Source organism: Cottoperca gobio, chromosome 24 (genome assembly GCF_900634415.1).
Source record: "Cottoperca gobio chromosome 24, fCotGob3.1, whole genome shotgun sequence".
In the NCBI taxonomy this organism is placed as follows: domain Eukaryota; kingdom Metazoa; phylum Chordata; class Actinopteri; order Perciformes; family Bovichtidae; genus Cottoperca; species Cottoperca gobio.
Window position 1 is genome coordinate 1,912,610 of NC_041378.1, and position 12,207 is coordinate 1,924,816.

Sequence of the window (12,207 nt, forward strand, 5' to 3'; positions counted from 1 at the left end):
CCTTTTCTCTTGTGTGTGTTGTAATGTTTCCATCATTCATTATGGTCGATGAGAGAATAATATGATAAATAAACTCAGATAAAGGTGTTCGGCCCTCAGATATTGAACTAAACCTTGACCTCTGACCTTGTAGAGGAGGGAAACTGAAGAAACCTTCTTTGCGTGAGGACGTATAGTGTTTCTGTGTTTCGACACAATTTACAAAAAATGTCCACCCCAGCTTCAAAACTAGCGACTTAATGAAACCATTTTCTGGGATGAAGTTGGAGAGATTGCATCAATATACAAAATGTTCCCCTCAGAAATCAAACAGTTTGTCTCAGATGTGATTTTAAGGCCTCAAATGACCGGTCCCCAACCACCGGTCCGCGGACCGGTACCGGGCCGCACAGAAAGATTGAATAAAAAAATATTTTATTTTGAAAGAGGTTTTATTTTGAAAAATCACTGGATACATCTGTCTGTGCGTCTGTGTCCCTTGACACATGTCAAGACACTCGTCAGTCATGTGATACTTTACTTCAAAAATTAAGCCCACAAGCAACAATGAGAGGAAACAAACGTCTTTAAAGAGCTTTGAAAAGGGAAAAGAGACGCGAGCTCAAGGCTCCCACTAATTCAGCGTATTGCTGAGTTTTTTATGCACTTTATATTTGTTTTCATGCCGGTCGTATCATTTTATTCGGTCATATTTATAAGATATGCTCCTGCTGATTTTTTTTACAATATTTGTTTTTAAAGCTGTGAGCACCAGAAATGAAATGACATCCACCTTCAGTGTATAGGAGCGGAACAGAGACGCTAAAAATCTGAGACAAAAGGAACCACAATTACCTGCTTGGCTTTATACCCCTAGAGGTCATTTTTGGGTGAACTGACCCTTTAAATCCCAAGATAAATTTGAGGGGTCACATGATTATTAAATGGTAGTAGCTAGTAGTTTTACCTCTTTGGCCTTCTAAAAAATAGTTGTATAGTGGTATTCCGTTGGTTTACTGAAGTAAAAGCAGCGATATCACACTATAAAAACACCACATTAAGTAAAACCCCTGCAATGCAAAAGTAATTTATTACAGTAATATAGCTGTTCATATGCAAATGTGCCAAAAGCATCAGAAATAAAAGATACTCCATGGAGATAAGCAGCATTTTACTGTTGTAGTTGGTCAAAGTGGAGCCACTTTAAACTAGTCCACATATGGTTAGGTAGATAAATACATAACAAAGCATCCTATTTTATACAAATCACGATATAATTTGTATGCAAAGTCTTAACCTTTACCCAAGAAGGCCTCCAGTACTTGAGTAAATGTACTTAGTTACATCCCACATCCCTTCCTGCAGACTTGTTCCAAGAAGTTCCTCCCCCTGAGCTCCAGAACACAGGTCACATGACCACTTTACTTCCTGTTTATTTCAGAGGAGAATGACCTGCCATGGTTATCTACTTTCGTTTATATATTATAGACTATGTGAGAAACTATACTGTCGGTTTTTAACTCGATAAACATGGAACTACTTTGGTGTTTCGTCCTGCTGCTGTGCGTCGCGGCTCTTCTTGCGGCGGCGCCCACTGAGAGCAGCTACCTGCCGGGCACAGGTGAGTGGACTTCCCGCTAATGAGATCTCAGGTGGAAGTCTAGCCGTTTATCTCTGCCTTGTGTCACAATTCACAGGACTACACACACTGTATACACACACACAATGAACAGTGTGATTTAACACTTCTGTATTATCTGCTACACTTAGCGGGATGAACAATATGAAACGTGCGGTTGCCAGTTTTGTGGTTCAGCTATAAAAGTCGATTATTAAATGTAAAGATTATTAAATGTAGTGCTGCTTGGTGGATGTGATGTCCGCCGAATTCACCCTAAGATATTGTGGATATATGTTAAGTGTTACATTTTGCTATGAAAGTTACATTTTGTTGGTAGATGATCAAAGACCTGTTATTTGACTAATTTTTTAAACGGAGTTTGGCCTGAAACGTCTTTTTAGAACCGCACGCTCCTAACATGTAGTTGTGATTTGTTTGTTTTTTTACTTTAATTGCAAAACAGGAATGAAATACTAATACTAGTTATAATACAATTCAATAAAGGAGACTGTGCTGTGAGATAAATACTAATAATATAAAAAATATAGGACTTATGCTTATTATCTCACAGCACAACAATCATACAAGAATGTCTTCGGTAAAGAAATAGCCCATGCACATTTTCTTTCCATTCTTCTTATCCACCGTCCCTCCATCTATCCAGGCAGGTTCTGGCACATCACTGACCTCCACCTGGACCCCACCTACCACCTGACCCAAGACCCCACCAAGGTTTGCTTCTCCTCCAAAGGAGTCCCCGTCGCCAACCCCGGCCTGTACGGAGACTTCCTGTGTGACTCTCCCTACCGCCTCATCCAGTCAGCCTTCGCTCACATGGCTCCGCTCACACAGCCACAGGACTTCATCATATGGACCGGGTCAGTACGCTGATGAAGGGAGATAATGATGGATGTGTTCTTCTTGTTCTTCTTGTTCTTCTTGTTCTTCTTGTTCTTCTTCTTCTTCTTCTTCTTCTTCTTCGAGAATATCACTTTAAACGTTTTGTTCGTTGGGAAACTCGGGTGATCAGTAATGTGACTAACCAGCTCATAGAAAGAATAGCGGTGTGTGTGTGTGTGTGTGTGTGTGTGTGTGTGTGTGTGTGTGTGTGTGTGTGTGTGTGTGTGTGTGTGTGTGTGTGTGTGTGTGTGTGTGTGTGTGTGTGTGTGAGAAAGTCCTTTGAGGTTTTACACTTGAAGAATGAGGAAGTGAAGTGACTCTGGATGTCCTTTACTTCCTCAAGGGAGTATTTTATTTGTAGTTATTTCATTTTAGCCAAGTTAAAAACAGATGTACCAGATGGGGGGGGGCATTTTATTTGATTCAGATATTCATGTTCCCGACAGGATGCATTGTAAAACCTTTAACGAACCTCCTGACTTTTCTTTTATCTGCATCATCAGTTTAAATATCTTGGTTTATTCCCAAATACCTGCAGAACTAATGACATTTCCATCGAGCTCCATCTCCCATCATTATCAGAATATGAGCTTAACTTTGAGTTAGTGGGATTATTCATGCAACTAATGGTGATATATCCTCTCAGTTCTCTGCAGGTTTTAGTTCTCAGCTCGTGCATTTAAATACCATTAAAGAGCCAAAAGAATATAAACAAGTAAAGTGAAAAGAAATAAAAGCTAAAGAGTCAAAGTTAGCGCTGTGTAGGAAACTAATAATGATTAGATTTAATAATAAGCAGCACTTTGATTGAAAGATTTGCAGGTCTGAGCTTTAGTTCCAGATGTTCGGTGCATTAACGCTTTGACTCCGGGTGCAGTAGCTTAAAGAACCGCTCTGTGTTTTCTTTACACAACTGGAAAACAAATGTTCTCTACAAAGAGAAACTGTAGCAGCAGCAGCAGAGGGAGCAACAGCAGTAGTAGCAGAGCAGCAGCAGTAGTAGTAGTAGCAGCAGCAGCAGCAGCAGAAGGAGCAACAGTAGTAGTAGCAGAGCAGCAGCAGCAGTAGCAGAGCAGCAGCAGTAGTAGTAGCAGCAGCAGCAGAAGGAGCAGCAGCAGCAGAAGGAGCAACAGCAGTAGTAGCAGAGCAGCAGCAGTAGTAGTAGCAGCAGCAGAAGGAGCAACAGCAGTAGTAGCAGCAGCAGCAGCAGAGGGAGCAACAGCAGTAGTAGCAGAGCAGCAGCAGTAGTAGTAGTAGCAGCAGCAGAAGGAGCAACAGCAGTAGTAGCAGAGCAGCAGCAGTAGTAGCAGAGCATCAGCAGCATACAGCTCTGTATTAATCAGCTAAGCCAGGAATTCATAGGCTTATTAAACATGCTTAGAGAACGCCTTGACACTTAATCCTCCGCCCCAGGGAGTCTTTTTAAGTTTACTGTGCTTAATTCTATTGTTATTGGGCTTTGTGGCGTGAGTTTGCCTTTTCACTTAAAGAGGAAATCCATTGCACAGTGGAAGTTATGTTCTTACAGCTCTGCTGAGACAGAAACGACAGTAGTGCAGAGTACAGGTAACTCATCCCTTTCTGCAGATACTTGACATTTAAAGTCTTAATTCTCTTTGCTGGGAATCTTTTACTGTCACAGTAGCTATTTATTTATGGGAAAAGTCAAAGTTGAACCAAACTGATTTTAAAACCTGATTGTTTATCTGCTTGTGTTTTTAGATTTTGTGTTTGTGAGAAATATGGATTTATACTAAACGTAAGCGAGAAAGAGACTTCCTGCAGCTACTCAACTGCCCCACAATGCATTGCGTCTGGGTGCCTCGAGACCGGCCCTCCGTCCTGTGAGATTAAGTTTAAAAGCTGGCAATATGTCACGTTATTAAGTTTCAATATGCTTTCAGTCGAGAAAGAATCCGTTTAGATTCTCAGTATGTGGTCAGTTTTTAATAACGGCTGTTTGGAAATTTTCTGCAACGTTTTTCGGAGATGTGACGGAGCGGCTGGCTGTCAATCATCATCACTTACTGATGGAGTACGTCAGCAGTCTTTATTCTTAATCAGAGAGAATTCAGCCAAAAGACTACAGCGTCACTACTTTAGAAGTACAAATAAAAGCCAGTAGCACATCGTACCTGTCCTCATTCTGCTCATTTCTTCTCATCTTTCCTTGTTGACTCATATAAAGTTATAGAAACCCAGAACACTCACCCTGTTGCTGTTCTGCAGCTCAGGTAATCTGTGTTACTGATGGTGGCTCTCCTTCCTCCTCTCCACCAGCGACAGTCCACCTCATGTCCCTGCAGACGAGCTCTCTACAGACTTAGTGATCCAGGTGATCAGTAATATGACCCGGACCATCAGACAATACTTCCCCAACCTGACCGTCTATCCTGCGCTGGGAAACCACGACTACTGGCCTCAGGTAACAATGTGCCGGGATGATGAGCAGAACATGGGTTAGGGTTAGGGTTAGGGTCGAACTGAAGGTGTAACCCCACCTACCCACCAGTATATTACAGAAGTAGAGGGAAGAAGGGAACGTTTTTTTTCGGACTTTGGTGACATTTTGTGCCAGAATTAAATTTGAGCATTTTCAAGTCAAGTATTTCAGATGGAAACGCTTCTTAAGGCAGCGTTTGGTTAAATATCACATTTCTTTAAAGGGATATTACACGTTGAGCTTCCTTATTGACCCTGGATGATACCAAATGACCTCTTGTATTCATGAAACGCCAATATTTGCAAACCCTAATGTCTGATACTGAATTATTTTAAATATTGAACTGAATGCATTTTAGAAAAAGCATTATAAGTCTTTATTTTATTATAACTGCCTGTATGTGAGCCTGCTGTTCATGTTTGTAATGACACGTAACGTACTGCTGCAGAACAATAAGTGTGCGTGCATCTGTTTGCAGGATCAGATGCCGACGTCCACTAACGCCGTCTACAGAGCTGCAGCTCAGCTGTGGAAGCTCTGGCTGCAGCCTGACGCTCTGCTCACTCTCTCACAAGGTATCGATGTGTCACATTGTCAGAAGGTTTTAAATCCATTGTTTATGGGGTTTGGCTATAATGCGAGTTCTTTAGATAAGGACTTGTACATAATCCACTCAGATGTTGGATTGAATATTACAAATTGTTTTCGTACCAAAACATACTTTTTCTAACTGCTGTGTAATCTCTCCATTCTGACTTCTTCTATAAACCTGCTCTAATCTGATCTAATCTGCAAATATGAGGAAGGGAGAAAACCACAGGCATGTGTTTATGATGTTTATAAAAGATCCCATGCACAAAGATATTGTGTTATAACTCAAGAGGTTTATGTGAAACACAATGCAAACATTATGTAATAAGTTAATGCACATCTTAAATCAACAATCTAAATCGAATGTCAGCACATATCGTTCACACATTTTGAGCTGCGACTAATGATTTGTTTTAATTATTCATAAATCAGTTTAGTTGTTCGATAAATCTCAGAAAATAACATTCCAAAACACAGATAAATTTCAATTACAATACAAAACAGAGAAAAGCTGCAAATCCTCACGTTTGAGAAACTGGAATCAGAGAATATTTAGTATGTTTGGTTTGATACATGATTTAAATTCTTAATCGATTCTCAAAATTGTTGGTAATTAAATCTGTAGATTAAGTAATTACTTAATGCACCACTGTAAATGTTTGGATGTCACATTAAGCCTGTTAGCATGCTAATGTGAGCATGCTAATGTGAGCATGCTAATGTGAGCATGCCAATGTGAGCATGCCAATGTGAGCATGCTAATGTGAGCATGCTAATGTGAGCATGCCAATGTGAGCATGCCAATGTCAGCATGCTAATGTGAGCATGCTAATGTGAGCATGCTAATGTGAGCATGGTAATGTCAGCATGCTAATGTGAGCATGCTAATGTGAGCATGCTAATGTGAGCATGCTAATGTCAGCATGCTAATGTGAGCATGCCAATGTGAGCATGCTCAGTGCATGTTATGCTAACGCTCTGTTCAAGGAAGTTATCTTTATTTATCTTTATCTTTATCTTTCTCATTGTTCTGCTGCTGCAGGTGGTTTTTACTCGCAGCTGGTGAAGCCTGGCCTGCGTGTTCTTAGTCTCAACACCATCCTTTACTACGGTCCTGATAAAGTCACAAAAAACTTGACGGACCCTGCTGGACAGTTCGAGTGGCTGCAGAGAACCCTGGAGAAATCTGCTCAGAGCCTGGAGAAGGTCAACATCGTCCCCTGACCTTTGACCTTTTTGATATCGTTGTCTGATTAACTGATCCGTTGTTGAACGCAAAGCTGTTTGTCTTTTGCACGTGAACTGAACGCGGTTCCCTTCGTGCTGCAGGTGTACATCATCGCTCACGTACCGGTGGGCTTCCTGCCCTTCGTCAGAAACACCACGGCTGTGAGAAGGAGCCACAACGAGCGGCTGGTCGCCATCTTCAGGGAGTACAGTCACGTCATTGCTGGACATTTCTACGGCCACACACACCGGGACAGCGTCATGGTGCTGCTGGACCAACGAGGTGAAAAGAATCTGTGATCAAACGCATTAAGTGCGATTATTGACGTTGACTCATCATTTGGGGTTTGATTTCACAATGCATTTAGTTACAGAAGGTCATTTCAGTAACATCTGTTTCTCATGTACAGACAGGAAGTAAACTGAGCTGAACATCCTGTAACCTCAAAGCTTTCAGTCACTGATGTGGTGTTTTGTCTTTTCTTGTTCTTTAGGTAAACCAGTGAATTCTCTCTTTGTGTCACCGGCTGTCACGCCAATCAAATCTGTGTTCGAGCCTTACTCCAACAACCCGGCTTTCCGCGTGTACTTGTACAACCCCGAGGACTACGCTGTGCTGGTGAGAAGCTCTGCGACACACAACCAGCTCACGTCAGCGTTAAGATATTTACTCACGAAGGAGAAATAAAATACAAAAACAGGCTCAGAAATATGTGTCAGGGCCACATGTGGAATTTAAATATACAATCAATGAAATCCACAGAGATTGGGACAATTCTTAGAATGTATCAACGTAGTAAACATACAGTTAATATGTTCTCCTCCTGGACGCCACCAGACTCCACTGACCGTCTTTGTTAGTTTGAAAGAGAGAATGAAGAAGTGACAGATATGTCTGGAGTTTATAAAACCGGCGTACTCGCTCTGTGGTTGGTGGAGGAACGGAATCACTCAGAGTAAACGAATAAGACTCTAAATGAAGGTTTAGCGAAGTCCTCGAGTGAGATCCCTGTTTTGTTTTTTCACAATAAAATCTCAAAAAATGAAATGTTATGTTTGCAAGCGTATATAAAAAGCACGTCAGACTAAAGATGTGCTGCTCTGCAACACCTCCTAGAAAGACGTCCTCCTGGTGATTAATCACGCTGTCACTCAGCACACAAACACACAATAACTGTTTTTTGTTATTCAAAAAGACTCTTTTCTCCCCCCCCCCTCACCCCCCCTCGATGGTGCTTTTCTCTCGCTGAAGGATATCTGGCAGTACTATTTGAATCTGACGGAAGCCAACGAGAAACAAAGATCTGACTGGAAGCTTGAATACATCATGACTGAGGCTTTTGGACTGAGTGACCTGCGGCCACAGAGCCTCCTCCAGCTGGGCCTGAGCTTCAGGCTGCCGCAGACCGAAGCCTTCCACGTGTACTTCAGCCACTTCATGGTCGACTACGACAGCAGCGTCGTCTGCGAGGGAAACTGTAAGCTCAGCCAGGTGTGTGCCGTGCTCTACCTGGACCAGCTGTCCTACTCCAGATGTGTCTCACAGGGACTGTGGTAGCAGGGAAGTCGGTCATTTGTTTTTGTTCCTTTTTTCTCCAAGATGGTTCCTCATGAGGTGATTGTGCATCTAACATGTTACTTTCTGCTATCGGAGGTCGTCCACGTGCAGTCCAGGCTATAAAATGCACATTTCAAAGTGAATGAGGAGTTTAATTTAGAGCAAAATACACGGGGGGGGGGGGTACTTTCTACAGGTGATATTCTACATATATGCCATGATGATCCTGCCTCTCAGCTTCATGAGGTCACTCAGCAGGTTACATCTCATCAGTCATGAAACAGTTATTGCATTCAGAGTTTATTCCCTGTGTCCTCTAGCGTTTATGGATTACGTCTAATCTCTGGAATTATCTAATCGCTGCCAAAAGTCGAGTACTGAACCGTATTTAAGTCTTTATCTTCCATAATGTGACGCGTTTGAATATGTGAGCCGGGTGTAGTGACCAGGAGGGTTAGAGACCTCCCCCCCCCCACGCTAGAAATGTACATTTGCAGGAAGAGACAGACTGCAACACTTCATGACGGTATTGAAACACAGACATGTGAAATTGACCACAAATGCATTTAATGTGTGTAGAAGGATCGCTTGGGGTGCTACACATGAAATGAAACGTTACATTAAAACTGAACGCTGACGAGAACATGATGATGTTACATACCCCGGAGACGGTATTGATTGAAAATGTTGCAGTTGATTACATCACAGTTAATTCAGCCGACACTTTTGTCCAGAGCGACTTACAAAAAGTGCAAACAATCGTGAGGTGCAACTCCGAACAGCGAGACTCCTGCAGGTACTCGTGAAGTTTTATACTAAAGAAAGATCTGTTGTTTAAACCGTCTGTTGCTAAGTTTAAACGTGTGGCGACTTGTGTCTGCAGGGAGGCAAAGGAGCAGCGACTAATCTCGTCTGACCCCCCCCCCCTCCCCCCGTCAGCCCCCCCATCTTATTCTTCTCCTGTTCAAACCTTCCAGAAACTCTTGTTGTTTCTCAGCCTCCACCCTCCCTCCCCCCCAGCTCTTTTGTCCTCCCCCCACATGTTGATTACACTTCTCCTTAAAGCTTCTTTTATTTTTTATAATGAAAAAAATACATCAACACAAATCCCCGAAAGTTGAGCTGCAATAAAAAATGAGCCAAATGATAAACCTGCTCGATCTCTGCACAAGCTCTTGGCAGGAGGTGCAGGGAGGCGGGGAGGGGAGGGGAGGGGGAGAGGTGCAGGGAGGCGGGGGCCCCCTCAGGAGAAGCTTGGGGATCGTGAAGTGGCTGGAAAAACACATTTCCACAAGATAGAATAATGTTGCTGGTGAATCAGTGGAGGACTGCGTCTCCTGCAGCCCAACAACAATCTGGTTCTGTTCAGACATCTCAGCCGGAACATGTCTGGACCTACCACTTTATCATGTAATGTTAAACATGAATGAACAACTTTACGCACCTCGAGGAAATCTCATCTCAAAATCTACATGTCATTTATTAAACGTGTGTTCATGTCACTTTATTACAAACGCTCTCGGATCACGTTGAGTCGCTCGGACATCTTTCCCGTTTCACTGCTTTTTTATTTGCTAAACATTCGAAGCGTTTGTTGTTTTTCAAACCTTCAGACTGAGAGAAGAGAGTCGTCTGTTTGTTAAAGTCTTTCCCCTCATGTGCCCCCGTCGCTGAGAGCCGGGCCTCCCTCCACTCGGGGCCCGACAGGACGTAACCCTGGAGACAGTCGGTGGTGAGCATGGCGATGGCGTCGCCACAGTAACCGCAGTAAAGCTCTCTGCATCCCTCTCTGAGGTCACTGCTGGCCGCTGCTGTTCAACCAAACTCCATTCAAATAACGAGCACTTTTATATATCTATCACAGTAACGTCTTAATAACACAACGCTCTTTTGAAAGGTGTCATTGTTCTTTATTTTGAGAATAAAAACCTAAAAATAAGTTTTCATTTCAAATCCACTTTCAGAGGCAAATATTGAACTTTTTACTGGAACAAATGTATTTATTTATTTTGCAGATTCAGATAAATAATACAAAATATGATCAAGCAAATAAAATGTAATGTACTACAATACGGTTCTCAGAGTTTTTCTTCACTGTGGTTTTACTACTGAATGAAAAGCACCTGTGTGTGTTCACAGGGTTCAACTCATCGCAGTATAAATACACTTTGTTCTGGAAGCTTCAGCTCGTGCTGAGTCAGCTTGTAGCGTCTCGTGCAGAAACAGAACCGGCTCGTACCGAGGAGTTCGTCCTGGTGTTTGGTGCACAACGATAAATACAGTGCAAGATGAAGTGTTTGTGCAGGAACAACATGTTGACCATATAAGAAACAAAGAATGCATGCAGTTAGACACTTTGTTCACTAATTGTAAAGTATATAGAGAATACTTCAAGACGGAGGAGTCAGACGCAGTCAGTGCTGCATAAACATTCACGTCTTTGTTGACGCAGTTTTGAGTTAATTTATCATGTTTCTGCTCCCTGCTGGAAGTTTATATATATATATATAGATATATATATTAGCATATATATATATGATATATATATATGTATGTATATGTGATATATATATGTATGTATATGTTTATATTATATATATGTATGTATAAATGTAGATATATATATCTATATATATACTATATGTATTTCTCTCTATATATATCTATAGATCTATCTATCTCAATCTCTATATATTCTCTCTATCTATCTCTACTATCATCTATCTCTCTCTCTATAGTATATCTCTCTCTACTCTCTCTCTCTCTCTCTCTATATCCATCCCTCTATCTATCTATCTCTCTATCTCTCGTACTCTCTCTCTCTATATCTCTCTTCGCTCTCTCTCCTGTATATCTCTCTCTCTCTATCTGTTCTCTCTCGTATTCTATCTCTCTCTCTCTCCTCTCTATCTCTCTCTCTATATCTCTATAGAATCTCTCTCTCTCTCTCTATCTCTCTCTCTCTCTATCTCTATAGTCTCTCTCTCTCTCTGTATCTATATCTCTCTCTCTTTTCTTTCTCTCTCTCTATATCTCTGTATGTCTATCTCTCTCCCTCTCTCTCTCTCTCTCTATATTCTCTCTATATATCTGTATCTTCTCTGTGTGTCTATCTCTCTCTCTCTATCTCTCTCTTTCTGTCTTCTCTCTCTCTCTCTCTCTCTCTATCTCTATCTATCTATCTATCTATTCTGTCTCCCTCTATCTCTTTCTCTCTCTCTATGTATATATATATATCTCTGTCTCTCTATTTCTCTATCTCTCTTATCTATCTATCTAGATACCTCTAGAGATCCTCCATCTATCGTCTAGATCTCTCTATTCTTTCTTCTAGGTCTCGAGATTTCTCGTATCTCTATCTTCTATATAGATATATCCTCTCTCTCTCATACTCTAGATATATATCTATCTCTCTAGATATCTATCTCTATCTCTATATCTCCGTGTGTATCTATCTAATATAATATCTCTATATCTCTATATACCCTCTCTATATATATATATATATATATATATATATATATATGTGTATATTATATATATATATATATCTATATATATATATATATATTATATATGTATATATATATATATATGAAATACACTAGAATGTCATATTCACCCACATTGATTGTATATTAGTATAATCCAAGCGTTATTTGAGGCACATGTATCCACTTGTATGCTCACGACTTCTCAAGCACAAGCATTTTTACTAAAACTTTACTGCGCAAGTGAGGTTTTTGTGAAAAGTCATGTGTTTGAGAAGTCGTGAGCAAACTTCTACTGCAGGAGTTGTGTGAGAGTTTGTAAAAGCATGTTCTGTATATATACCGGCCCCCTGTTAATCAAGAATGTTCTCAGTTTGTGGATTCTTCGTTCACTGGA

At 41.1% G+C, this 12,207-nt stretch overlaps 1 protein-coding gene across 1 annotated transcript; it reads left to right on the forward strand.

Moving 5' to 3' along the window:
- Positions 1 to 1,358: 1,358 nt before the first annotated feature.
- smpdl3a (sphingomyelin phosphodiesterase acid like 3A) lies at positions 1,359 to 9,867 on the forward strand. The gene is made up of 8 exons (XM_029462822.1): positions 1,359 to 1,600; positions 2,265 to 2,478; positions 4,781 to 4,925; positions 5,422 to 5,518; positions 6,577 to 6,740; positions 6,864 to 7,044; positions 7,256 to 7,380; positions 8,014 to 9,867. Exons 1-8 carry the CDS (start codon positions 1,510 to 1,512, stop codon positions 8,317 to 8,319), a joined length of 1,323 nt encoding a protein of 440 aa, XP_029318682.1. The 5' UTR covers positions 1,359 to 1,509; the 3' UTR covers positions 8,320 to 9,867.
- The last annotated feature ends 2,340 nt before the right edge of the window (positions 9,868 to 12,207 follow it).